Source organism: Podarcis vaucheri, assembly GCF_965113315.1.
Source record: "Podarcis vaucheri genome assembly, chromosome: 17".
NCBI lineage: Eukaryota > Metazoa > Chordata > Lepidosauria > Squamata > Lacertidae > Podarcis > Podarcis vaucheri.
The window spans coordinates 39,046,347-39,073,240 of record NC_138755.1 but is presented as its reverse complement, the minus strand read 5'-3'; the positions used below and the strand labels follow the sequence as shown (position 1 = coordinate 39,073,240).

The window sequence follows — 26,894 nt, the reverse complement described above, 5'->3', positions numbered from 1 at the left end:
CTGGCGCGAGTCAGCTGGCTCCCGCAAGAGCTCTGGACCAAAAAACAAGTGTCAGTGGGATGTTGGAAGGTATGCCTTTTTCAGAATGCTCTCCCCCTGGAGGCTCGCCTGGCGCCTTCATTATACATCTTTAAGCGCCTGCCGAAAACCTTCCTCTTCAACCAGGCCTTTGGCTGATGTCCTTTTAAATGCATTTGTGGGAAGGAGGGTTATGGGTTTGTTTTGTTCTTGCTTTTCTTGTGTATTTTGTGTTTTTATGCTGTGAACCACCCTGATATCCTCAGATCAAGGGTGGTATACAAATTTAGTAAATAATAATAAAGAAATACCAGTGTACACCAGCGGACGAGAGCCTTCCTTTCAGCAACATTTAGTTGGCCTGTGTGTAGGGAAAAGGAAAGATCTGTGTGCGTAAGGGAATGACACCTGTTCCAGGGCGGGGGGCTGTTGTAGTCTATGTTTTGTCAGACTCCAGTTTCCATTCCCTCTGACCATTGACCATGCTGGCCCGGGGCTGATGGGGGCCCAACAAGATCTGGGAAGGGCCACAAGGTTAGCTAGCCCTGCTGCTATTCTCACCAGCGAAATGTTCGGAGGCTATATCTCCCTACGGTTTTTGTAGCAGGTGGTGTTCTTATTATTTCCAGATATCATAAACGCCTAGTCCCAGGAACACGTTTGGATCTGCAGCTCCCGACACACCCCGAAACACGCCCCAGGAGTCTGGTTTTACCTGCTGCCAGCTCACGCAAGGAGATGAAGCAATTTGGGCACTCCTGCTGTTTTCCCTAAGGAGTTTAGACCAGAAAATGCAGCTCTCCAACACAACATGGGACTCCGCTGGTCAGCGACTGGACTGGCTCAGGGGCTGAGAGAAGGTAGCAGGTAGGTAGATCTGAATTTTGACTTCACAGGGAAGGAGGCAGAAGTATTCAGAGGGCCCCATAGCTAATATCGCAGGCTTAGCAGAGCTCCCAGACTTTGGCCGGTTCTCGGTTTTGCAGGACTCTGAGGAAGCCTCCCTTGTTGTGAAGGGGAAGGGTGTCGCTCCCGCTAATTATGGGACATCGCAAATTAAGCGGCAGCCATGTTTTCATCCCCCAAAGCCAGGTCTTCACTTCTGGCTGACATGACGGGATGTGTGTGTGTGTGTGTGTTTAGAAATATTTTGTTCTAGAAGACTTGTGGTGGGAGTTCTGCCGCTGTGGTTTCTTTGCAAGTGCTGCAGTGAAGCGGCTGCCTAAGTAGGTCACATCCACACAGTACATTGAAAGCTTTAAGAGGCACAGCATTCTCCCAAAGAATCCTGGGAGCCGTAGTATGTTAAGGGCGCCCTCAAAAACTCTCAGCACCCTTAGCAAACTACTGCTCCCAGAAATCTCTTAGGGAAGCCATGGCTCTTAAAGAGGTATAACGGGACACCAGAAGTACAAAACCTGCCTCAGCAACGAATCCACAAAGTGGCCTAAGGAAACCCACTGTTCTCTAGCATCCCTTCTCCAACAAATCTTAGCCAACCTTTCAGGGAAGTTGTAAAGGAGCCAGTAAGAGGTTTTTAAAATCATGAGGGATGTGGAGATATTCCCCCCCCCCCATAATACTAGAATGGTGTGAAATGTGTTGGCAGTAGCCTCAGCCCAGGCCAGAGAAAAAAGAAAGAATTTCTTCACACTGTTCACAGTTTTATTATTAGCTTATTGAATTCACTGCCACAAGATGTGATGCTGGCTGCTAGCAGACTTCCACTTGCAGCGCTCAGACCCATTATTTCTAGGCACAGGACACACGGAAGTGAAGTGCGCCCTTAGTCGCTGCTTTCTTCCAGTGTTTTCAAACCCGGGACTCCAGATGATGTTGGATTACATCCCTAGCTAGTAGGACCACTGGTTAGGGATGATGGGAGTCGTAGTCCAACAACATGTGGGGACTCAAGTTTGAGAAACACGGCTTGAGAAATTGTGCCACATATTAATGCAGAGCATGTCTGACAAGGACCAGTAGAAATGATAACTAGGTGGAAATGCTGGGATCAGAAGTAAAAGTAAAGGTAAAGGGACCCCTGACCATTAGGTCCACTCATGACCGACTCTGGGGTTGCGGCGCTCATCTCGCTTTATTGGCCGAGGGAGCCAGCGTACAGCTTCTGGGTCATGTGGCCAGCATGACTAAGCCGCTTCTGGCGAAGCAGAGCAGCGCATGGAAACACCGTTTACCTTCCCGCCGGAGCGGTACCTATTTATCAGAAATCAGGACGGCTTCTGTAAATCTGGGACTGACCCTGGAAAATAGGGACACTTAGAGGGTATGGAATAATAAAGGGGTCAACAAGTTTTATCTCGCCTGGGCCGGTTCACTCCCACGGAGATCGCTCTGTGGGCTGGATCGTGTCTGTGTCTGCGCAGATGCAATTTCAGGCGCTGTGGAAGCAAGTCCCTGCTCCGTGCTGCACCGGTTTAGCGCAGCACGCGGGGACTCGCCGAGCAGGCAGCTTGGTTCGGGGACAGCTCGGGGGCCGTTTAAACGACCCCCGTGGGCTGCTTTTGGCCCATGGGCCGCAGGTTGCCGATCCCTGGAATAATGCATGACTATAGGACACCTTGGCGGCACTGTGAGTTAAACCACAGAGCCTAGGACTTGCCGATCAGAAGGTCGGCGGTTCGAATCCCCACGACGGGGTGAGCTCGCGTTGCTCTGTCCCTGCTCCTGCCAACCTAGCAGTTCGACAGGATGTCAAAGTGCAAGTAGATAAATAGGTACTGCTCTGGCGGGAAGGTAAACGGCATTTCCGTGCGCTGCTCTGGTTCGCCAGAAGCAGCTTAGTCATGCTGGCCACAAGACCCGGAAGCTGTACGCCGCCTCCCTCGGCCAGTAAAGCGAGATGAGCGCCGCAACCCCAGAGTCGGTCACGACTGGGCCTAATGGTCAGGGTTCCCCTTTACCTTTACCTTATAGGACACCTTGGTCTGATTCAACAGGGACATTCCTAAGGGTTCAGAACACTTGAAATGTGGAATTATTATTACTGTTCCTACTGCTACTATTGCTACACCTTCCTTATATCGCCTGTGCCGCCAACACCCCTGTGTCTGACTGTTCCTGCTTCCATGGCAGCTTTTCTGGCTGTTTTTAGCCACGCACCTGCCAGCTTCTCCCCTTCCACGCTTCTTGAAAAGGGCCTGAAATTCAGAAGGACAAAGATCCCAGCAACGAGGGATCGGGAGAAAAGGGGCACGGCTTCGAAAGCAAAGGCACTAAAAGCGATATTGGATGAGATCACTGGCTGGGAGGCCTTTGTTATCCCCTCAGGATTTATGGGTGGCAGGGACACATATATATCCCCTGGGGTGTCACCCTCTGAATGAGGAGCCAGTGTCAGCAGAAACAGAAACATAGAGAGACTGAGAAAGACAAACAAGGGCAGAGAAGGAAGGTCCTACAGGCCGAGGCTGCGGAGAGGAAGACAAAAGGGAACAAGGAGCTGCCAGCCCATGCCCAATAAATCTCAGTTATGGGAAGTCCTAAATGTGACCCCCCTCAGGGTAGCTTTCCCTGCTGTGAAGACTCTGAGCAACGGTTCGATTAAGCAGTTGTAGACCCTGGATGTACACATGTCCTTATGGAGAGCTCCTCTTTAAACAGCCGTTGTGTGTTGTTCATAATAATAATAATAGTAAAAATTTATTATTTATACCCCGCCCATCTGGCTGGGTTTCCCCAGCCACTCTGGGCAGCTCCCAACAGAATATTAAAAACATGATAAAACATCAAACATTAAAAAACTTCCCTAAACAGGGCTGCCTTCAGGTCTCTTCTAAAAGTCAGATAGTTGTTTATTTCCTTGACATCTGAAGGGAGGGCGTTCCACAGGGCGGGTGCCACTACCAAGAAGGCCCTCTGCCTGGTTCCCTGTAACCTCACTTCTCACAGTGAGGGAACCGCCAGAAGGCCCTCGGAGCTGGACCTAAACGAACATTTCTCTTCTCCCTCACCACCACCCCATGTTAGAGGCACAAAGGCACAGGTTGCCAACCCTGATTTTTAAAATAGCAATAACAGATTGCTTATACTCATAGCTGTCAACTGTCCCTTATTTGGCGGGAAACTCCCTTATCCCAGCACCATGTCCCACTTGATGTCCCTTAAATTTCCCGGGTTTCAAAGGAAGCAGCTCCTCTCCCTCCCTCCCTGCCGGCCAGGGAGGAGGGAGGCTCCAAATGTGTTGCTTGGCTGCGTTGCTCACCCAGTAAGGAGTCTAAGAACGACTGGGGGGTGGAGCTTGCATGCCTTGTGCCGATCAAATTGGCTGCGTTGCCTGGGGACTCAGCGCTTCCCAGCGGAGAGGTGATGGTGGTTTTCCTTGCTGCATCCCCTTTGCCGGGTTGCTGCGCTGTGGGAACCACCGGTTGAGGCTTTGTTTGGCTGCTGGCTGACTAAAATCCCTTATTTTGGCTGCTGATCCCTTATTTTCGAGGCTGCTGGTCCCTTATTTTCAAATCTGTAAGTTGACAGCTATGCTTATACTACACCAGAACAATAAGGTGCAAGAAGAAATCATAGGATCATAGAGTCGGAAGGAAACCTGAGGGTCACCAATCCATTGCAATGCACGAATCCTGCACACAGCCAACCCTGGCTGTACTCGAACCACCAACCTTCTGGTTGTAATAAAGTAAGCATCTGTCATCATAGACAAGCCCAGACGGCAACCCTGTGATGATAAAAATCATTGTAAAAATGAGAAGGAAGGAAGGATGTTGTGGCGGTCTGCACCAGCACTTTGTTCCATTCTAATCTGATGCAATTATATAACTTCAAATCTGCACGGCTACTTTGGTTTGGGTACGGACTGTTCCTCATTAATTCTGCCCCCTCTCCAGTGCACTGCCTCTCTGCAAAATGTCTGCCCACGGGGCAGCGTGAAAATCATCTCTCCATGTGTCCTTGCTGTTTGAACTTGGTGCATGGATTGTATGGCCAATAAGGCAATCTTGGCAAGGCCAGACCATCAGGTAGAGGTGGCTTGCTTCTTCAGTTTATTTATAATATCCCCTCTTCCAAACAGTGCAAGGCAGCGTACATGCTCACATACACACTGTTTTATCAGGGCGAGGTTAGTCTCAGAGATGGTAGCCAGCCCAAGGTCATCCAGTAATCTGGGGTGGGGAACCAGAAGCCTGATCAGCCCTGGTCATTTGCCATGCTGGCTGCAGAGTCAACAGAATCCGAAGGGCCACAAGTCCCCCACCCCTGCAGTTAGTTTTGTTGGTGGTTGTGAAGTTTATAGAGGTATTTTCGTAGGATCATAGAACTGGAAGGGACCACAAGGGTCATCTAGTCCAACCCCCTGCAATACAGGGATCTTTCTGCCCAACGTGGGTCTCGAACCCACAACCCTGAGATTAAGTGTCTTGTGCTCTATTAATAATAATAATTTATTATTTGTACCCCGCCCATCTGGCTGGGTTTCCCCAGCCACTCAAGGGCGGCCTCCAACAAAGATTAAAGATACATTAAAATGTCACACATTAAAAACTGCCCTAAACAGGGCTGCCTTCAGATGTCTTTTAAAAGTAGGATAGTTGCTTATTTCCTTGACATCTGATGGGAGGGCGTTCCACAGGGCGGGCACCTGTGGAAGGCTCTCTGCCTGGTTCCCTGTAACTTGGCTTCTCGCAGCGAGGGAACTGCCAGAAGGCCCTCGGAGCTGGACCTCAGCGTCCGGGCAGAATGATGGGGGTGGAGACGCTCCTTCAGATATACTGGGCTGAGGCCATTTAGGGCTTTAAAGGTCAGCACCAACACTTTGAATTGTGCTCAGAAACATACTGGGAGCCAATGTAGGTCTTTCAAGACCAGTGTTATGTGGTCACCAGTCTAGCTGCCGCATTCTGGATTAGTTGCAGTTTCCGGGTCACTTTTAAAGGTAGCCCCACGTAGAGCGCGTTGCAGTAGTCCGAGCGGGAGATAACTAGAGCATGCACCACTCTGGTGAGACAGTCTGTGGGCAGGTAGGGTCTCAGCCTGCGTACCAGATGGAGCTGGTAGACAGCTGCCCTGGACACAGAATTGACCTGCACCTCCATGGACAGCTGTGAGTCCAAAATGACTCCCAGGCTGCGCACCTGGTCCTTCAGGGGCAGTTACCCCATTCAGGACCAGGGAGTCCTCCACACCAGCCCTTCCCCTATGGAATGCTCAAAGCCTAACCACTGCACCATTTGGGGCCTCTATCATTCTCTAGAGACAAAGGAAAGCGCCTTTGGTGTCAAAGTCAAACAGCTGTGTTAGCAGCACCGAAGTGACCTCTCCGGCGCGCAAACCTGGACAGCGTGCATGGAGGTCCTGGGCTGCCCAGACGTCCCTTGCCGATGGTCCAAAGGAAAGCAGAGAAAAGCATTTGACACCAGCTTGGCTGCAGGAATTGCCGGAAGGAGGCACAGAAGGCGCCATCCAACCACCTAGAATCATAGAATCATAGAGTTGGAAGAGACCACAAGGGCCATCGAGTCCAACCCCCTGCCAAGCAGGAAACACCGTCAGAGCACTCCTGACATATGGTTGTCAAGCCTCTGCTTAAAGACCTCCAAAGTAGGAGACTCCACCACACTCCTTGGCAGCAAATTCCACTGTCGAACAGCTCTTACTGTCAGGAAGTTCTTCCTAATGTTTAGGTGGAATCTTCTTTCTTGTAGTTTGGATCCATTGCTCCGTGTCCGCTTCTCTGGAGCAGCAGAAAACAACCTTTCTCCCTCCTCTATGTGACATCCTTTTATATATTTGAACATGGCTATCATATCACCCCTTAACCTCCTCTTCTCCAGGCTAAACAACCTGAGAAGCTCCACTCTGGATTTCTTCTCCCAAAACTTTCCACAAGTTTTAGGATCAAAGTTTTCCTTCTCCTTTCCAGGTTGACGAGCCCCATCTGCCCCTATCACTCTACCACACTTTTTCTGCCTCAGGCGTCAAAATGTCTTGGGATTCTCTGGCTCTCACTACGAAGGAGAGATGGCAATCTCTGGGTGTTTTAGACCCAGGACAACTGTGGCTTTAACACAAAAATCAGCACCTTTTCTAGCAGGAAAAGGCAACGCAAATGCTGGAGGACTGGTGTGATGTGCTCTGCATGACACACCCATCCAACAAACCCTCAACTTCCTTTCAGCCCTGCAAGCCTGAACTCTGATGTGATAGCTACTGGCTAATGATTAATTTCCTTGCCTTGCTCTGCACTTTCTGCACAGGGTAGAGTAGACGTCTGAGGAAGTGCAAGAGAAGAAAAGTAAAAAGCTAGCAAAAGCACCACTAGCCCACTTCCTTATTTGTCGCGTTCTTCTCACCACAAAACTACTGCGGCGGGCAGAGGACGATACGTTTTCTTCTTGCTTGTCTGAGGAGCCTGTCATGGCTTATCAGCTGTTGGAACCAAAGTTCATATGTTGTTATCAATGGCAAGTTGTGTCACAGACACATGATGGCCAGGAAATGGGATTGAAGCAAGAACAAGAGCAATTTCCGTAAAAGAAGGAATGAAAGTGAGAGGAAGTCCGGACGGTGAAGTCTATGGAGCTAGATTTCCCACCTAACCTGAGGTCCTCGCTAGCTTCTGATCTGCCTTTGACTTCCGCTGGTGAGGTAAAATTCCTTCACTTGCTGTGGACATTCAGCCGAAGATGTCAGAAACCTCAAGCCTGTAATTCCTCCAGATAACGAGAGGTAAAAGACACTGGGAGAGTGGAGTAGGGAGATGAGGTTAAATGCTGGTGATTGTGGTGGTAGCCATAAAAGTGTTTTGTTATCTGTCGGTTAGCTGGCAGACTGGAAAACCTCCTCAGTCTGGCCTTCTTTCCCCCCCCCCCAAAAAAAGAATAACTGCTCAGAAAAAATACAGGGTGGCTCATAGGAATAGGCTGACGTTAGCCCTATGGCAAAGTTCAATGCCACGATCTGAAAATCTCCCCCTGTTAATTTCTGCACATCAAGCATTTGTTGAAGGCCAGGGTTGGGGCATGAGCTATGCTTACTCAGTGGTGGTGAAAGCACACTCAGAAGCATTGAAAAGAGATTAAACTGAGATATGGTTATGGCAGCCTGAAATGGTGTCCTCAGACAGTGTTTCTACATTTACTTTTGGAAGATCTTCTTCTGTGCTTCTAAAAAAAGAAGGATAAACAGAAATTCAACAGGTACAGCTTCTTCATCACTGCATTTCCATTCTAGGAAATTCGCATCCGCTGAATTTCTGCCTGTCATGCAACTATTAAAGGCACAAGAAATCAGACAGAACAAAATATAGCAATGCTTCCCTATTCCTTCCTTGGCAATTTAGACAGTCACTTTTTTTCCTTTTATTATTTGCTGAGTTATTTTTATTCTGCTTTTAAAAGCAAACCCCTTGCAAGACAGCTACAATATAAGAGTTAAGATTAAGAACATCACAACAAAATAAATATAATTAAGAATCCACAAAACAGCGTCATGTTAAAGCAGAAAGAACCAGCGCCAGCATTTTTTTAAATGGCAGAAAAAAAGGTTTTAGACTTTGCATTTATTTATTAAGACTACTTTATTATAGAAAGAACTTTTGCAGAATGGGACTTAGTTGCGGGTAGGCATTGCTGAAGGATCTTGGCCATGTGAATAATAATTCTATAATAATTTATAATACTATATCAAATTCCACTTGTATATAAATGAGCTGGGTGGTTTTTAGTATGAAGAAATACTTGCTAAGGAGAGGTGTGTTGCTATGATGCCTTTGAAAAGCCATTGGAGGGGATGGTATGTGTAACTTTCATTTCTTGATCTAAATGGAATTTTACCAATTTCCTCAAAAACTGGAAATGAAAGTGGCCAGGTTGTTTTCGGCTTTAGTTCAGCACCTTAACTAGCAAAGTCTCTGGGCACCTTCCATAGAAACACAAGGTAAAACTGAAAAGGGTCCCTTCCAAATTTGCTGTGACACTTTGGGCAGATCTATCTACAGGACAGGGGATGCGGGTGGTGCTGTGGGTAAAACCTCAGTGCCTAGGACTTGCTGATCGCATGTTCGGCAGTTCGAATCCCCGCGGCGGGGTGAGCTCCCGTCTTTCGGTCCCAGCTCCTGCCCACCTAGCAGTTCGAAAGCACCCCTAAGTGCCAGTAGATAAATAGGTACCGCTTTATAGCGGGAAGGTAAATGGCGTTTCCGTGCGCTGCGCTGGTGCTGGCTCGCCAGAGCAGCTTCGTCACACTGGCCACGTGACCCGGAAGTGTCTGCGGACAGCACTGGCTCCCGGCCTCTTAAGCGAGATGAGCACGCAACCCCAGAGTCGGACACGACTGGCCCGTACGGGCAGCGGTACCTTTACCTTTACCCTATCTACAGGACAATCTCAAAATGGTTTCAAAGACCATGTTCCTCCACTGAAATTGGCTGCCTTCTGTAGCTGCTTTTCATTTTTGAAAAAATGTTGGGAGACTGTTCACATGTCCCAAATATTGTTGTTGTTGTTGTTTAGTCGTTTAGTTGTGTCCGACTGTTCGTGACGCCCTGGACCAGAGCACGCCAGGCACTCCTGTCTTCCACTGCCTCCCGCAGTTTGGTCAAACTCATGCTGGTAGCTTCGAGAACACTGTCCCACCATCTCATCCTCTGTCGTCTCCTTCTCCTTGTGCCCTCCATCTTTCCAACATCAGGGTCTTTTCCAGGGAGTCTTCTCTTCTCCTGAGGTGGCCAAAGTATTGGAGCCTCAGCTTCAGGATCTGTCCTTCCAGTGAGCACTCAGGGCTGATTTCCTTCAGAATGGAGAGGTTGGATCTTCTTGCAGTCCATGGGACTCTCAAGAGTCTCCTCCACCACCATAATTCAAAAGCATCCATTCTTCGGCGATCAGCCTTCTTTATGATCCAGCTCTCACTTCCATACATCACTACTGGGAAAACCATAGCTTTAACTATACAGGCCTTTGTCGGCAAGGTGATGTCTTTGCTTTTTAAGATGCTGTCTAGGTTTGTCATTGCTTTTCTCCCAAGAAGCAGGCGTCTTTTAATTTCGTGGCTGCTGTCACCATCTGCAGTGATCATGGAGCCCAAGAAAGTAAAATCTCTCACTGCCTCCATTTCTCCCCCTTCTATTTGCCAGGAGGTGGTCCCAAATATAGCACCTGATTTTGCCATAAGAAAAAGGCTAAGAACAGGGATGGGATCTCCAGATTGCGATGGACTCCAGTTCTCATCTAGTCTGGTCACTGGTCAGATAGCATGGGAGTCGTAGACCAATGACACCTTGCGACACTATTCTAACCACTGTCATAGGAAACTGCCTTATACTGACATTTGGTCCATCTATCTCAGTATTGTTGATATGGACATGCAATGGTTCTTCAGGGTCAGGCAAGGGTCCTACCTTGAGATTCCAGGGATTAAAGGCACCTTCTGTAGGCAGAACAGATGCTCTTCCACTGAGCCCTTCCGGTAAAGGTGCAAGTCCTAGTTGCCTGGCCATTGGCACTTTGACTGACAGCCTAATTTAATTTCAAACTGGATGTATCCACCAGGACTACCGTGGGTCTGGAACCCTAAGCACCCATAATTCCAGCTCCCAGCATTCCCTCGTAAGAGGGGATAGTTATTATAATTAGTGTTGAGGCTATGCTCACCGGAAAACAAAAGCAACATAACCAGGCTGATTTGGGGGTATTCTCTCTCGCCTCCCCTAAGAGCTCGTCCACATTTACCTTTTGCTTTCTGCTTTCTACTTACAGGTCCTCCCTTTTCCAAGCATATCATCATCATCATCATTATTTTGTGTCCCCACTTTCCCCAGGAAAACCTGCTCTTTAATGCTGAATCGGAACAAATTGCAATTTGTGTTTTCTGTGGATTGCAAGGCACTTTAAAGAGCGGGTTTTTGTGGGGAGAGTGGCAGCGCAAAAAAAAAAAATTATTTTTTTAAAATGCAAATCCCTAAACTACACACACACACACACACACACACACACACACACACTTGGACACCGACCAGAAAAATATGGATCTGTGCCTAGAAATTGCAGCGGAAAATTGGTGTGGACGAGCCCTAAGATCTACTGCTGCTTCTGTTATGCTTTGAAAGATTCTCTCTGTTTTCCCACACATAAATTAATGTCTGAAGTGTGTCGGTGGGCAGAAAACCACAGAAACTACTTTCCTAACTGGATAGGGGAGTAGTTTTTCTAGTCACAGAAGTAGCCGCTGCCATTTTTGATGTGCCCCCGTTACAGCTGTGAGCTATTAATTACAGGGATTTACTTGTAAAGTTTAAGAAAGACGTCAGCTAATTTTATTTGGGGACCAAAGGGTAAAAGCATAAGTAGAACAGGAAGAATGACAAGCACTTAGAGCAGACCGACTGCTCTCTGCTACCTTCCTATGTTGTTGTTGTTGACATCCGTCTGTCTCAGGAGACAATTGAGGAGTGCATCTTTGTAGGGTGAAGTCAAACCATTGGAGAGTTACAGCGCCTGCTGTACCTGTAGAGACCGATACAGGAGAGACATGTTTTGTTGCAAATGGGGAAGAGGAAGGTGTCCAGTTGTGCTGTTGCAGATGTACCATGGCATTTCTTCTCTCTGTACTCCTCCCAGCCATCATTCCTCCTCTGGTCACTGCTGTGGATACACAATCTGACTGTCTTCAGGCTTTGCAGTCATCTGCAAGGGATTCCTACTGGGTGAGGTTAATGTTCCCAGTCTTCATGTCACATTTGCAGACATTTTTATAATACAGAGTTGGTCTGCCAACAGGCCTGGTGCCTGAAGCCAGCTCCCCGTAGAGCATGGGTTGGCAAACTAAGGTCCACTGGCTGGATCAGGCCCAACTGCCTTCTGGATCCGGCCCATGGACGGTCCGGGAATCACCGCGTGGATCGCCAGCACACGCATTCTTTCCCTCTCCCTCCCACACAGGGCAGCGCCGCCTCCTCCTTCCCTCCTCCTGGCTTCTCCCTGCCCTGCCTAGAGGAGGAAGGGGGCTGGGCTTTGTTGGTGCCAGCAGCAACAGCAGCGCTCGAGTGGCTGCCATTTTAAGCGGCCTCTCGCCAGATCATATTCTCTAGGAAGGCCCAACAGACAGGAAGTTTATAGAGCCATTCCACACTCCACAGTAGTCAGTTAACATTTGCACAGAATCTTTCATGCAGCACAATCCTATACATATCTACTCAGAGAAATTGGTTTCACTGTGTTCGATGCGGCTTGCTCCTAGGCAGATGGGCATAGGATGGCAATCTGCCCTCTCTACCACCTGTGCATTTTCTCAGATAATCCGAAAAGGTTCTCCACTCTTCCACAAACATTTAGTCTTTTTGGTCTCCTATTTTAAAACTATTGGACTATATAGAGGTGGTGAAATTGACAGCAAAAATAATAACTTTAAGCATATTGGATTACCTGCATTTAGCTTCTGGATGTTCTTTATTGCTTCATCCTCTGCCACCTTGCGCACTCTTTGCGTTTCTCAAAAATTTTGGTTACATGCCTAGAATGTAGTTCCTTACAGTGACAAGCAGTGGAGAAAATGAGGCGATTCCTGTTCCATTAATAGTTGCAAGTAAGAGGGGATTCCTTTAGCTGCAGTTTGTCAGGGCAGACAAACTGAGAAAAACCTGTGCCTTCCCAAATTCTGTGCTACGATTAAAAGTGCAGTAGCCCTGGCCTCTCTTCCACCTGACCACCCCAGAACAGGGGCATGAAAATGTGCCCACAGAGCTGTGAGATCACATGGAGGCTTCTTTTCCCCACGACCATCAGCAAAAATAAAGGATGCAGAGGCGTTAGCTGACAAAAGTTGGTTCAGAGGTTCAGCCCTGTAGAGGCTTGCTGGGATGCGGAACCTCTGCGGGAGTCGGGGTACCAATTAAAATAGGTTGTCCCAGGAAGCTAAAGGATCCAGATGGTTTCTGGATGACTCCTGGGAATTTTCGTCTCACCTGGGATACTGTCAAAACCATGGTGGACCTCTGGAATGGGGAAATGACTCAGGCTCACCGAATGGGTGTGCTTGTTTCATCAGTTTCATCAGTAGCCAGGAGCGCTTTTGCACAGCTACATGAAGGTGCATCAGGTACTGCACTCCTTTCTGAAAGTGACGCATGCTTTAGTTGCATCTTATTTGTAATATGGAGAAAGTCTCTGGGAGTTAAACCCTGAGGAAATATCGGTACATGCTGCCTTGCAGGACATCTTCTGGAGAAGAAAAGGCTAAGACTTAATTGCTTTGCTTTCCTTTGGACCCCATCAGCTGAGAAGAGGGTCTTGTTGTCTGGGCAGCCCAGGACTTCAAGACACACTGCCCAGGCGTGCCCCCGGGGAGGTCACTAAGTGGTTTAGCTTCACCCCTGGAGGTGCACTCCATTTACTCTTGAGATAGATGGATGTCAAGTCTGGGGCCGGATTTAGGTTTGATGAGGCCTTAAGCTACTGAAGGTAATGGGGCCCCTTATATGTCCAGCTGTCCTTTGTCAACAACAAATTGTCACTGTTTTTTGTGTTGAATATATGCTATATGGTAATTTATGGACCTAATAGGTCCATACACAACACAAAACAAAATACTGTTGCTGTATGTAGTCTTTATTTTATTTGCTTTTTTATCTTATATTTTGGAAATGTATATCCAGGTTGGTTTTTTCCTTTAAATTTTTTGGGGCCCTAAGCCATAGCTTGTTTAGCTTATACGTAAATCCAGCACTGGTGCCAACAACAGTAGCAACAACAGCTCCGCAGGCCTAGCTTTGAATAGTGTTTGGAAACTTCAGCTAGCAGCCAAACTATTGACCAGAGCTGATTATAAAGGGGATGTGACTCCCTTGTTACCCCTTTGTTACTACAGCTTCACTGGCTACCAGTCTGTTACTGGACACAATTCAGACTTCTGGTTCTGACCCGCAAAGCCTTACACAGCTTGGGAGCAAGTGATCAGATGGACCGCATTCTCCCATATGAGCCAACCTAGAGTTGTTGTTTTTAAAATGTTTTATTGATTTCAGTACATAACAGAAGAAAACAAATACAAAAAGAAATCATAGCCCCCAACCCCAGCCAAGGCAAAGTCCATCTTTCAATCGTCCATGTTTTCCATATCCGTTCTGGAAAATATCTGTTATCTCAAGGTGTCTCTCCATTGGCATTCATGTGTGGAGGCTGGTTGTGTTCTTTTGTGGTTGCATATGCAATAAAACTGTACGAAACCACTTCTGAGTGGGCAGTCTAAGTATTTATACGTGCAGTCAGTTGTTCCATGAATGCTAAAAGCTAAAGCTGTTGGTACCACACCTGGTTTCTAATTTACTGGAGGCAGGGGCTTTCCAGAACTTTGCAGTTGTCAATCCTGCAGCACTAACTATGAATAAGAGCAATTTCCTATGAAGTAATCCAAGTTCTTCTCTAGAAGAGAGCCAGTGTGGTGTAGTGGTTAAGAGCAGTAGTCTCGTAATCTGGTGAACCGGGTTCGCGTCTCCGCTCCTCCACATTCAGCTGTTGGGTGACCTTGGGCCAGTCACACTTCTCTGAAGTCTCTCAGCCCCACTCACCTCACAGAGTGTTTGTTGTGGGGGAGGAAGGGAAAGGAGAATGTTAGCTGCTTTGAGACTCCTGAAGGGGGAATGAAAGGCGGGATATCAAATCCAAACTCTTCTTCTTCTTCTATATAGGGAAAGAAGAGCCATTTGAGGTTTCATAGGAATTTGTTGGGCTGTCATCATGCTAGCTCTTCAAAGACTACCTTCCAGAATGATAGGAAGAATTGAGCTCGATTCCACATGTGGACATATGTTCCTGTCTCCCCATATCCCCTCCAGCACACGGCAGAGTTAGATGAAGCTATTTGACTTTGGCTGTGGGGTGGCATCTGCGTAGGATTTTCAACTTTTTTTCTCCGATACCCGCAGAAATCAGTTTGAATGTTGTTGGGTTGTGGGAGTTTTTTTTTTGCACCAAATTGTAACCCATTAAGCAGTATTGATTTTTCACCTAGATCTTTTCCCCATAATTGATTTAGGGTATGTCAGGGGATGATTAGCTGCTTGTGCTTAAAATTGTGCCCCCTCAGAGTCTGTGCGGCTCCACAAACCTCTGTGTGTGACAGAGCTCCTCAGACATGTCTGCTCTAGTCACTAGTAGAGTCTGAAAGTGGCTGCCTGCGGAAGCGTTTCCAGCAAAGAAGCTCCTTAACGGAAACGCGTCTCCTGGACTCACGACGTGGCAGCTTCCGGCGAATTATGGGTCTCCCTACAGTTGCTTCTGACACCTCCCCGCTATTTTCGCTGGACGTGTCTCTCACCCCTTTCTCTCCCCTGCTGTTTCCTGCCTGGGCTGCTGCGTCTCTCTCAGCATTACTGAGATCCTCCTCCAGAGACCCCTCGCTCCCTCTGCTGGTCCCTGCTTTGGCTGCTGACTCTCTCCCAGTCTCTGGGAGCCCTACCAACTCCCTTTCCTCTGATGTCAGTTCCCTGACATCCACCTCCCCTCCAGGGCCCCCTTCCCCCCCCCCCGCCCCTACTCTCTCCTCTGGGCGGTGAGGAGCTGAAACCCCGAAAAGAATCCTCTTCATCTTCAGACGTCTCGAACATTTCCCTCCATCGGTCTTCGTTCCGGCTCGCTGAATCCTCCTCCACCTCGGAATCAGAGAACCCCTCCAACTCTTCTTCTTCGTCGGTGGTGGCGAAGTATTCCCTCCGGAACCTCGCCACTGGCTGAGGTTTACGAGGGAATCTCTGATGAAAAGTTTCTATCAAAACCTCGTCATCTACATCCTCTGCCATGACCCAGGTGTTTTCCGACTCCGGCTCCCCTTCCCACATTACCAAATACTCTACTTGATCTCCCTTCCACCTGGAATCGAGAATCTCCGCTACATGGTAGCTGTGTTCTTTTTCCTCCATAGCTGGTCCCCTATTGACCCTCCCTTCTCTGTCCCCTTTATACGGTGACAGCAACGACCTGTGGAACACTGGGTGCAGCTTCATGTGGTTCGGTAACCGGAGTCTGAAAGCCACTGGGTTGACCTGCTGCGTGACTTCAAATGGGCCCAGCCTTTTGGGTCTTAACTTCTTACAACCCCCTTTGAATGGTAACCCTTGGGTGGACAGCCACACCTGGTCCCCCACCCTAATGCTTTCCCCTTCCCTTCTGGTTTTGTCTGCCTGCCTCTTATATTCCTCCTTCGCCCTGTTTAAATTAAGTTGGAGCTGGCGATGGATCGCTTCCATTTCTTCAACGAACTGTTCTGCAGCTGGAACGCTCCAGTTCTCCCCTTCCCCCCCTGGGAAGGCTCGGGGATGACACCCGTGATTAGCCAAAAAGGGGCTCATCCCCGTGGACACGTTCTCTGCATTGTTGTAGGCAAATTCTGCCAACGCCAGCTTCTCCACCCAATCATTCTCTCTGTCATTCACATAACACCTCAAATATTGCTGGAGGACACCATTAGCTCTTTCCGCCTGCCCGTTGGTTTCTGGATGACGGGCAGTTGAGAAATTCACCTCTACATGCAATAAGCTCATGAGCTTCCTCCAGAACCTGGAAGTAAATTGTTTCCCTCGGTCAGAAACCACCCTCAAGGGGGCGCCATGCAGCCTAAACACATTTTCCACAAACAATTTAGCGGTTTCTTCCGCTGTGACCGCATGTGAGCAGGCTATAAAGTGGGCCATCTTGGTTAACAGGTCTACCACAACCATGATGGCTGTTTTCCCTCTGGACCTTGGCAGATCAGTCATGAAATCTATTGCCACTGCCTCCCATGGCCTTTCCGGCGTGGGTAGTGGTTCTAATAAACCTGCCGGTGCCCGCCTCTCCCCCTTGGCTCGTTGGCATTGGTCACACCCTCTCACATACTCCCGCACATCTTCCCTGACCTTGGGCCACCAGAATTCCCTGGTAACCAGCCACATGGTTTTGTGTTGCCCAAAATGCCCTGCTGTGGGGCTATCGTGCAGTTGCTTGAGCAGTTGCTCAATTCCCCTTCAGGTATATATAACGCTCCCTTGTAGTACAACGCCCCGTTTCTCTCCTCAAAACCCCCGGGTTTGTCTCCCTCCCTCCTGAGACCCCTGAGTTTGTCCTGGGCGTATTCATCCTGCACCGTTCCCTCTACCAGTTCCCTTTGCCCCACCAATGCCGCTCCACACACCCAGCGGTCCTCGGGAATGACATGGGTCTCTTCGGGTGCACCCTCCCCCTCCAAATATTCAGGTTTGCGTGAGAGAGCGTCCGCCCTAACGTTCTCTGGGCCTGGCACGTAACAAATCTCAAAGTTAAATTTGGAGAACTCCTGGGCCCATCTCAACTGCCGTTGGTTGAGCACTCGCGCAGTTCTCCAATACTCTAGATTCTTATGGTCCGTGCACACTTGCACCTTATGTTGTGCACCAATTAGCAGGTGCCTCCATCTCCGGAAAGCCTCATGAATCGCAAGAAGTTCCCGGTCGTACACCGTGTAGTTCCTCTCGGATTTGTTCAGCTTTCGCGAAAAGAAGGCACACGGTCGCCACTCTGACTCCTCCTTCCCCGGCTGCAGAAGAAGCACCGCCCCTATGGCTCTGTCAGAAGCGTCTGTTTCGACCCTCAGCTTTTTTTGTAAATCCACATGCAGAAGTTGTTCATCAGAGGCGAAGGCCCTTTTCAGTTCCTCAAACGCTCGCTCCGCCTCCCCCGTCCAAACAAACTTCTTTTTACTGCTGAGACAGTCCGTGATGGGCGCCGTCAGGTGGGCGAAGTTTCGGATGAACTTACGATAAAAGTTTCCAAACCCTAGGAACCTCTGCACATCCTTCTTGGTTTTGGGTGTTTTCCATTCCAGCACTGCTTGAACCTTGCCGGGGTCCATGGCCAACCCCTTGTCTGACAAGCGGTACCCCAGGAATTCCACCTCCTTGGTATGAAACTGACACTTCTCCAGTTTCACCCACAGCCTGTTGGCTTGCAGCCTGCTCAACACTTCTCTGACGTCTCTCACATGTTGCTCCTCATTCTCCGAATACACCAACACGTCATCTAAGAAGGCCACGCAATTCTTGTAGAGCAAAGGCCCCAGTACGTGGTTCATGAAGGCTTGAAAACATGCGGAGCCTGTTTGTAATCCAAAAGGCATAACGAGGTATTCAAATGCCCCCAAAGGGGTGAACATGGTGGTCTTCCATTCATCCCCTTTCCTTATACGTATCAGGTTGTACGCCCCCCTTAGGTCCAGCTTTGTAAAAATCTTTCCTTTCCGCACCCTGGTCAAAATATCATCAATCCTGGGCATAGGAAAAGCCGCCGGCTCTGTCACTGCATTTAACTGCCGGAAATCACATACAAGTCTCGGCTTGTCCGTGTGCTTTTTATCCACAAAAAACACTGGGCTACCCCCCGCTGCCTTGGACTCTCTGATGAAGCCTCTCTTCAGGTTCTTGTCAATGAACTCTCGCAACTGCTGCATTTCCCTGTCTGACATGGCATACAACTTGCCTACAGGAAGCTGTGCTCCAGGGAGTAAATTGATCTGGCAATCAAAGGGCCTATGCGGGGGTAGTTGGTCAGCTTCCTTCTCGCTGAACACGTCGCTGAGATCAGCATACTGTGGTGGCACCTTCCCCTTCTCCATTACTTCAGTCCCTGCCAGGGTGGCTTGGGACCCTGCTGACCCCTTTTCCCCCCTGCAGTGTTCTAAGCAATGTGCTGAACCGAAGGAAACCACTCTTTGATGCCAGCCCACCAGCGGATCATGTAGGGCTAGCCAGCTCATTCCCAAAATAATGGGAGCGCCTCCCAAGGTGGCCACATTAAACGCTATCAGTTCTGTGTGCCTTGCCACCCTCATTATCATTGGGACGGTCTGCAAGCTGACTCCTCCTCCCAACAGTTCCCTGCCATCGATCGTGGTCACCTGCAGGGGGTTGCTTAAAGGGATAGTCTGTATCTGGTGTTCAGCAGCAAACTCCTTGCTCATAAAATTGCAGGAGCTGCCTGAGTCCAACAGCGCCTTTATTTTTAGGGGGTGTCCATTTTGCAGCTCTAGCGACACTTCAATCACTAGAGCAGGTCGAGGAGCTTCTGGCACGGGCACTTTCACTGCTCTTTGGCCTGGCTGCAGTGCCCTGACGGTGGCAACCAGGCGTTGGCTTTTACCTGCTCCGTTTCTCCCTGCTCTCCCCCCTCAACAGCTCCCACCATCCCTTGCCATTCCTTCCTCTGGGGGCAGACTCTGGCAAAGTGGCCTGGCTGTTGGCAGAGATAGCATTTCCGGGCTCCTTTTCCCTCCTTCTTAGCCCCCTCACTGGGCTTTGAAACTGCGCGCGCGCGGGCTGTTCCGATTTCCATCGGCTCTGCCGGCGGGAAAGCTGGCTCAGGAATGTCTGGAATGCGGAACTCCTTCCAACGTTCCCCTCTCCCTTCCCGCCTCTCCAAGGCTCTTGCCTCCTGGCGCGCTCCAATGGTCAGCGCAGATTTGGTCAGCTGATCCATCGACACCGCCCTGGGGCTCCGGGACAGCTCGTCTTTCACAGCCGAAGAAAGACCTTCTTCAAATAGCATCTGAATGGGTGCCGCCGATAAATCCCACCCCAATCTGTGAATCAGCATGGTAAATTCAGTCCAGTACTCACGGACAGATCTGCTTCCCTGCTTGCAAGCCATTAGCTGTCTGCGCACCACCCCTTCCTCAATATCGCTGGAAAACATGATATCCATTGCACGAAAGAACTTCATAGTGTCCTTTAGGATATCATTGTGCGTTGCCATCAGGGGTCGAACCCAGTCTCGCGCCCCCTTCTCAAGATGCCCAATTACGAAAGCAACTCGCGATTCCTCATCAGGGAACTCATCAAACTGCACATTAAGGGCATATTGCATCTCTGTCCTAAAGGCATGGTAATCCTTGGGGTCCCCCCCCAAACTTCTGCACCAATCCTGGTACCTTTCTGGGGAACTGAGTGGTTCTCCCCTTGTTGTCTGCATCCTGAGCCCTTCTCTCCTCGAGCCTCGCCGTCTGCAGCGCAAGTTGGACCTCCAGAGCTTGATACCTTTCTTCCAAGCTTGGACCAGCTCCAACCCCTGCCTCTCCGGTTCCGGCTGGGTTGCTCATGATGCTTTCTCCTGCACAGGCAGCGTACAGAGACTGTCAGACTGCTGTCAGGGGATGATTAGCTGCTTGTGCTTAAAATTGTGCCCCCTCAGAGTTTGTGCGGCTCCACAAACCTCTGTGTGTGACAGAGCTCCTCAGACATGTCTGCTCTAGTCACTAGTAGAGTCTGAAAGTGGCTGCCTGCGGAAGCGTTTCCAGCAAAGAAGCTCCTTAACGGAAACGCGTCTCCTGGACTCACGACGTGGCAGCTTCCGGCGAATTATGGGTCTCCCTACAGTTGCTTCTGACACCTCCCCGCTATTTTCGCTGGACGTGTCTCTCACCCCTTTCTCTCCCCTGCTGTTTCCTGCCTGGGCTGCTGCGTCTCTCTCAGCATTACTGAGATCCTCCTCCAGAGACCCCTCGCTCCCCCTGCTGGTCCCTGCTTTGGCTGCTGACTCTCTCCCAGTCTCTGGGAGCCCTACCAACTCCCTTTCCTCTGATGTCAGTTCCCTGACAGGGTATGACACAGATTCCCATGTTTCTAGTTTTTAATTAATGTTTTGTGATTAACAGAGATTTGTTGGAACACAACATGCGAGGAGCGTTTGAAAGGGCTCCTGTGTTTTGGAGACAATGTATTTGTACCCTGTGATTGTAACTTCCTCACTGCCTCAAGGAAGGGCCTGCCAAATCAACACCTGGTGGAGAATAACGATAAAAAGGAAAAGGATATCTACTAATCTAAGTGCACGGTCAAGTAGGGGAAGTCTATCCAGTAAGATAAGAGATCAAAAACCATAACAATGCTCGATATCAGGCTAGGGCAGCTGCCCCAAGCTTGGATTTCCACAATGAAGTGTGCCATTTCTTTCTATTTTTAAAAGTCTAGTATTTTAATTGTTATGTATTCAGTGGTCTGTGTTTGCCTGAGCTTGAGTCTGGACTAAGGATTCTGAGCTCCTGTGTTCCGATTTGATACATAATGTCCAGTCACAGCACATTTCAGGATTTGGGCCTCTGCCATTGGACCTTGAACTCTGAGTCGTGATTCGCAGCTTGGGAGTTTAGACAGCCAATCACGTTAGGAGTGGGAGTGGCCCAGGCTTTCAGGAATGTATATAAGCAATTGCTTTGCCTGTTTCCCAGTTATGTAGTTCAGTCAAGGTTCTTGCTGTTATCGCTGTGTCTTGCCTCGTGGGAACTCACCTACACTTCATTAATGGTTTACTTGCTATTTTCTCCCACTTCAACACAAGCTTAATTCAGACACCCAGACACAGCCAATGAATCTTACCTCTTTCTGTCAAGAGAGAGCAGAATCGGAAGTCATAGTCTGAAGTGAAACTGCAGGCTATGGTTTGTGCATGCAGTGTTGACATGCTCTCTGAATTGAGCCAAGATTTATGAAAAAAAAGTCAAAGGAATTCATTATCTGATAGTTCAACCCCACCCAAAGACTCTTGAGGATGTTATGTGGTATTCTTGGTGATGGCAACACCCTATTATCAGAACCCGGAGAATGAGTTTTTCCTGATGGGTAAAGAGAGGTAGGGACAGGGTTAAGTTCTCCCTGCTCTGTGTAGTTAGCTATTAAATTAGTTGATAAATAGCAGAGAGGAAAATCTGGAGAAACCTTGTGCACTTTCTAAATATTTTCATGACAACATGCTGTATCTATCTACCTGTTGCCGTTTCCTTTCTCCTTATGTGCATTTCTCTCCCACCCCTGTGACTGAATTCCTCACTTTTCTTGATGTGAGTATGCTACAGCTAAAAACTATATTTTTCATTCTCTTCCAGACTCATCATTCTGTATGGTCATGAATGGCGCCGACCTTCCCGTCTCTGACAGTTCCTGGGGCTTGGAGGCTTAAGTAGGAATGCTGGGAAGAGAACCACCTAGCAGCGGCACCTGCTAGAAATGAAATAAAGAAATGATCACCAACTTGAGAATTGCGCACCCTTTCCTTTGAAGGAGATTGTCTCCAAGCATCTGGAACGGCAGGACTGAGGCCCTCAGATGCTTCACAGGCATGTCACCGGCCAATGTCACCCCGATCGTGATTTGCAAGGACCACAGTGCCAACCACCGGCTGCACCTGATCGGCTACAGCCTAATCTTCACTGCAGGTTTGCTGCTCAATGTGGCCGCGATCTGGATCTTCTTGAACTACCTGAAACTCAAGTCGGTGGTGAGCATCTACATGCTTAACTTGGCCGCGAGCGACCTCCTGTTCACCATTTCTTTGCCCTTCCGTATCTCCTACTATTCCATGGAGCAGTGGCCCTTTAAAGAATTCCTCTGCCAGGTCTCGGGCTCTGTCTTCCAAATCAACATGTACGGTAGCTGCCTCTTCCTGATGTGCATCAACTTGGACCGCTACGTGGCAATTGTCCACCCCCTTCGCTGGCGCCACCTCCGGCGCCCCAGACTGGCTCGAATTGTCTGCCTTGTGGTCTGGGTGCTTATCCTGGTAGGCTCTATTCCCGTGGCTTATGTCCACAAATCCACTTCCTGTGTCAAAGACAGGACGACCATCACTCTTTGCTTTGAGAACTTCAGCGAGGGCCTGTGGCAGAAAGAGCTCCTGCCCTTGATCATCCTGGCGGAGATCCTTGGCTTTCTTCTGCCCCTGACCTCCGTTTCCTACTGCTCGGTCCGAATTTTCCAGAAACTGTGCCAGGCTGGTGGGATGCAGAGCCTGCGCCAACGGAAGACGCTTCGCATGCTAGTGGTCAACCTGGTCATCTTCATTATCTGCTTTGTGCCCTACAATGTCGTCCTGGCAGCGTATGGGCTGATAAAAGCCCAGCTGATCAAGACCGACGTGCAAATGAAGGATTCGGTACGGCAGGCCCTGGTCATCACGGTGATATTGGCCAGTATGAACTGCACTCTGGACCCCCTGATCTATTACTTCAACACAGAGGGCTTCCGAAACACTTTTAATAAACTGAGGAGGGCGCAAGCTTGGGACTCTGAAATGGGAACACTTCAGAATCGAGTAACGGAAAGTAAGTCCTACCAGGCAACAAGTGCCAAGCGAGGATTCCCGGTCCAAACGTTAATCCTCCCCTACGAGGGCTTGCCATTTGTACCCCCTAAAATATTTTTGAACAGCCCAATTGAAGATTCGGAAATATAAGCACGGGGGGGGGGGCCCTCTCCGACTGGTGACTACTGCAAGAAGTGCTTGCTAGGAATTTCTGAATGATAAACAGAGGGGCGGGGGATGCGATGAAACAAAACTGTAAAGGGGGATGTTCAGAGACGGTTTCAGACCTGTAGGGAGTATGTTTACATGACCAGGGTAATCTGTTTCTACACCCTAGGCATTGTCTTCTTCTTTAGTGATCACTCGTAGCCAAGTAAGATTGTCTTCCATAAACATGGTTTTAACCGTGGGTCCGTAACTGACTGGGGAGGCCAATTTTGGATCCACATGTCTGGGCAAGAGTTGATCATTGTGCCTTCCTCTTAGCACATTTCTCCCTTTCATCCTGAGTTTGAGCATCTTCAAAGCCCACAACACCTTTGGTAAAGGCTGTTCTCCAACTGGAGCGCTCGCAGGCCAGTGTTTCCCAGTTGTTGGTGTTTATACAACATTTTTTAGATTTGCCTTGAGACAGTCTTTAAACCTCTTTTGTTGACCACCAGCATTACGCTTTCCATTTTTAAGTTCGGAATAGAGTAGTTGCTTTGGAAGACGATAATCAGGTATCCGTACAACACGACCAGTCCAAAGAAGTTGACGTTGAAGAATCTTCGCTTCAACACGGTTATCTTTGCTTCTTCCAGTACACTGACATTAGTTCGCTTGTCTTCCCAAGTGATGTGTAAAAATTTTCAGAGACACTGTCGCTGGAATATTTCGAGGAACTGGAGATGACATTTATAAGTGGTCCACAAGCATACAGTAAGGTTGGCAGTACAACAGCTTTGTAAACAAGCATTTTTGTTTCCCTGTGAAAGTCCCAGTCCTCAAACACTCTGCACTTCAATTGGGAGAAAGCTGCACTCGCAGAGCTCAGGCGATGGTGACCTAGGCATTGTACATCATGTACAACCCAAGAAACAGGCCCTGTGGTGAACTAAGGCTGTGAACCCACAGCAACTTAAAGTGGATTGGATGCATCTCACATGTAACTTGTGTTGTTCTCACCCACATGGCATCCCACACTATCCCCCTTTCTCACTTGGATTTTCCCAATCCATAATGCGGTAAGGAAATAAAATCGCATGTTACCCAGCTGCCGACTACTGAAGCGCATTGTGTGGATGGCGTTTCATTTTGTTTTTACTCGTGTGGTGAGATATGTGCATGTATTTGCAATGCAGGCTTCTGGTGATGGTGGCAGGGGTGACTATGATGGTACTTTTATTGCACCACTGTACATGATGAGCAAAAAGGAAAGGGAAAAAGCACAGGTCCCTGCTTTGAGGATTTTACAAGCCAAATTTCAGCAATTTCAGCAACAACAAACAGGAAAGCCTGTGTCACAAGGGATCGATGTGATTAAAAGCTTAGTTTTAATTGAAGGATAAAGACTAAGAGCTTAAGCCAGACTCCATGGGGAAAAGGGGGGTTGAAGTGGGGCTTGATGGGAGACTAAAGGTGCTCTCGGACAGAGTGTAGTATTGCAAGCAGGTCATTCGGGTTTTGCAAATGGATTGTAACCAGCAGGTTCCGCATCACCAATGTATTGGTGAAAAGGGTTGATGTAGAAGAAATGGAGCAGAGGAGCATGGAGACTGGCATTTTGAAACCACTGCCATCGTATAGACACTACATTTGGTGCACCGATCCCACAACGAAGTGCAGGATACATACGCATCTTAATAATAATAATAATAATAATAATAATAATAATAATAATAATATCCTTTATTGTCATTGCCCCCTTCGGGGACAACGAAATTACTTGACTGCTCCATAAAAACACTACTTAAACAATACAGTATAATACAGCAAGGGAGATTAGATGACTTTCAAAGTCCGGGCTTCCCATTCAGGGCCGAGATCTTGGATAACACTGTGTGAACATGGATTAAAAACTCAGGACTTGAAATGCATTGGATGCACATTCGGTATTTACTGAGCATTCATCCATTCATCTGTTTGCAGGGACAACCTTCTCGTAGAATATTGCAGAGTTGGACGGGGCCACAAGGGTCATCTAGTCCAACCCCCTGCAATGCAGGGATCTTTTGCCCAACACGGGGCTCAAACTCAAGACTCGGAGGTTAAGCGTCTCATGCTGTACCCTCTGGGCTATTCCACATCCTTCCCATGTATCAAGCAAGCATTACCCCACATTTCCCGGTGCATTTTCCTATCACTTTTCCTATTGAAAAAATCCATTGGCAGGCAGAGAAGAGAAGTGTTACGCAAGAGCTCCAAATGAACTTAAATTGCACAACCTGAATTTGCTGGTATGTGAATGAATCCCATCTGAAAACATGAAATATACTCGGAGTCGAGAGTGGATTTCATGCTCTTTATTCAGCTTATAGCGGTGAGGAGGAGTGAAAGTCCCCTCAAAGTATCTGCTTTATATACATTATTTACACAATGGGCTGCACGTGATTGGCTAATTCCGGAATTCTCCTGTAGGCCAATCAGGTTGTGGATTTACTTCCATCTGGAGCTGGATTGGGTGGCTCCTGCAGACCAGTCATACTGCTGCATTGTTCTAGGACCAATCAGACTGCTGCATTCTGAATCCTATTGTTCTAGGACCAATCAGACTGCTGCATTTTGGATCCTATTCAACTCAGTACATAACGAAACACAAGGTAGAAGTTCATGTTCTTCATTCCAATTTGCAATCCTCCAGTTGATTTGTGATAAAATGAACAATGACGTAGCCACCAACAGACTACTGTGTGTGGTCCCAAGGAACTGTCTACTAAGGAAACATTGTTAGTTGCAATTTTTGGAGAGGGGAGCGGGGAGCTCCCCAGTCCATTTCCCTCACAAAGATGGCTTTGCTTTCCCCCTGCTTCTGCAACCATCACCTGCCCCTTACCAACCAATCCCAGACTGTACCGAAGGCAGCAGAAGGGTCAAAGTGGATGAGGACTAAATAGAAGCCCATGGAAGAGTCCAGTAGTTTCCAGAGGGCAGTTTCAGTTGACTACAGGGAATAAAGGCAATTTGGAGGAGATCAAAAGCAGAGTTGGAAGAGATACAGCAGGAAAAAGCTGTACCCTCCAGGAGGTTACAGGGGAAGGCTATAGGAATGCCTGCTTGTGCAACTGCCTTGCAAAGTTGGCCAGTTGCAGTTCAAATTATCCATTAGTGCTGCCACCACCCTACCCTCTTAGTACCTACACTCAGAAAGACAAAAGACAAGAGCTGAGTGACGTGAGCTAGAAGTTGGAGGCAAAAGCGGCAGGCTGGAGAGGCAGAGAGAGAAAGCCGGGCCTGATTTCTGCTGGAATCCAAGGCAGCGACTATGGGAGAAACAAGACTTTTTGAGGTCTGAATGCTGTGAGTTCCTCCATCACAGACTCAGGTTCTATTTATGTGTGAATAAGCTATATATCCTAAAGACACCACATTCTCCCCTGTGCCTCATTTCGAAATGGAAACACAAACTCTGGGTAAATGCCTGGAACCCCTCAATCTCTGCATCACTGGGAGAATGGGGTGGCGTGCAACAATTCAACAAGCAAAATTTGCGAGTTAAGAGGGGAAGAATGTGGTAATTTGATTTCTACCTTTCTGTTCAGTTATTCCAGAAGCTAAATAGGTTATTTTATATAAAAATGCAGTATTAAACTGAACTGTCGCTAGAATTTTACTTGTAATAAAATGAATGCG

General features: G+C 48.4%; 1 protein-coding gene across 3 annotated transcripts; it reads left to right on the top strand.

Annotated features, from left to right (window-relative positions):
* Positions 1-728: 728 nt before the first annotated feature.
* Positions 729-24,333, top strand: LPAR5 (lysophosphatidic acid receptor 5). Of its 3 annotated transcripts, none has more exons than XM_082206126.1 (2): positions 729-885; positions 21,868-24,333. In XM_082206126.1, the coding sequence occupies exon 2, from the start codon at positions 22,101-22,103 to the stop codon at positions 23,211-23,213; it is 1,113 nt and encodes a 370-aa protein (XP_082062252.1). In that variant the 5' UTR covers positions 729-885; positions 21,868-22,100; the 3' UTR covers positions 23,214-24,333. The 3 variants fall into 3 exon arrangements, with proteins under 3 accessions (XP_082062252.1, XP_082062254.1, XP_082062253.1); XM_082206128.1 differs by lacking the exon at positions 729-885 and adding an exon at positions 7,330-7,630; XM_082206127.1 differs by lacking the exon at positions 729-885 and adding an exon at positions 7,330-7,716.
* The last annotated feature ends 2,561 nt before the right edge of the window (positions 24,334-26,894 follow it).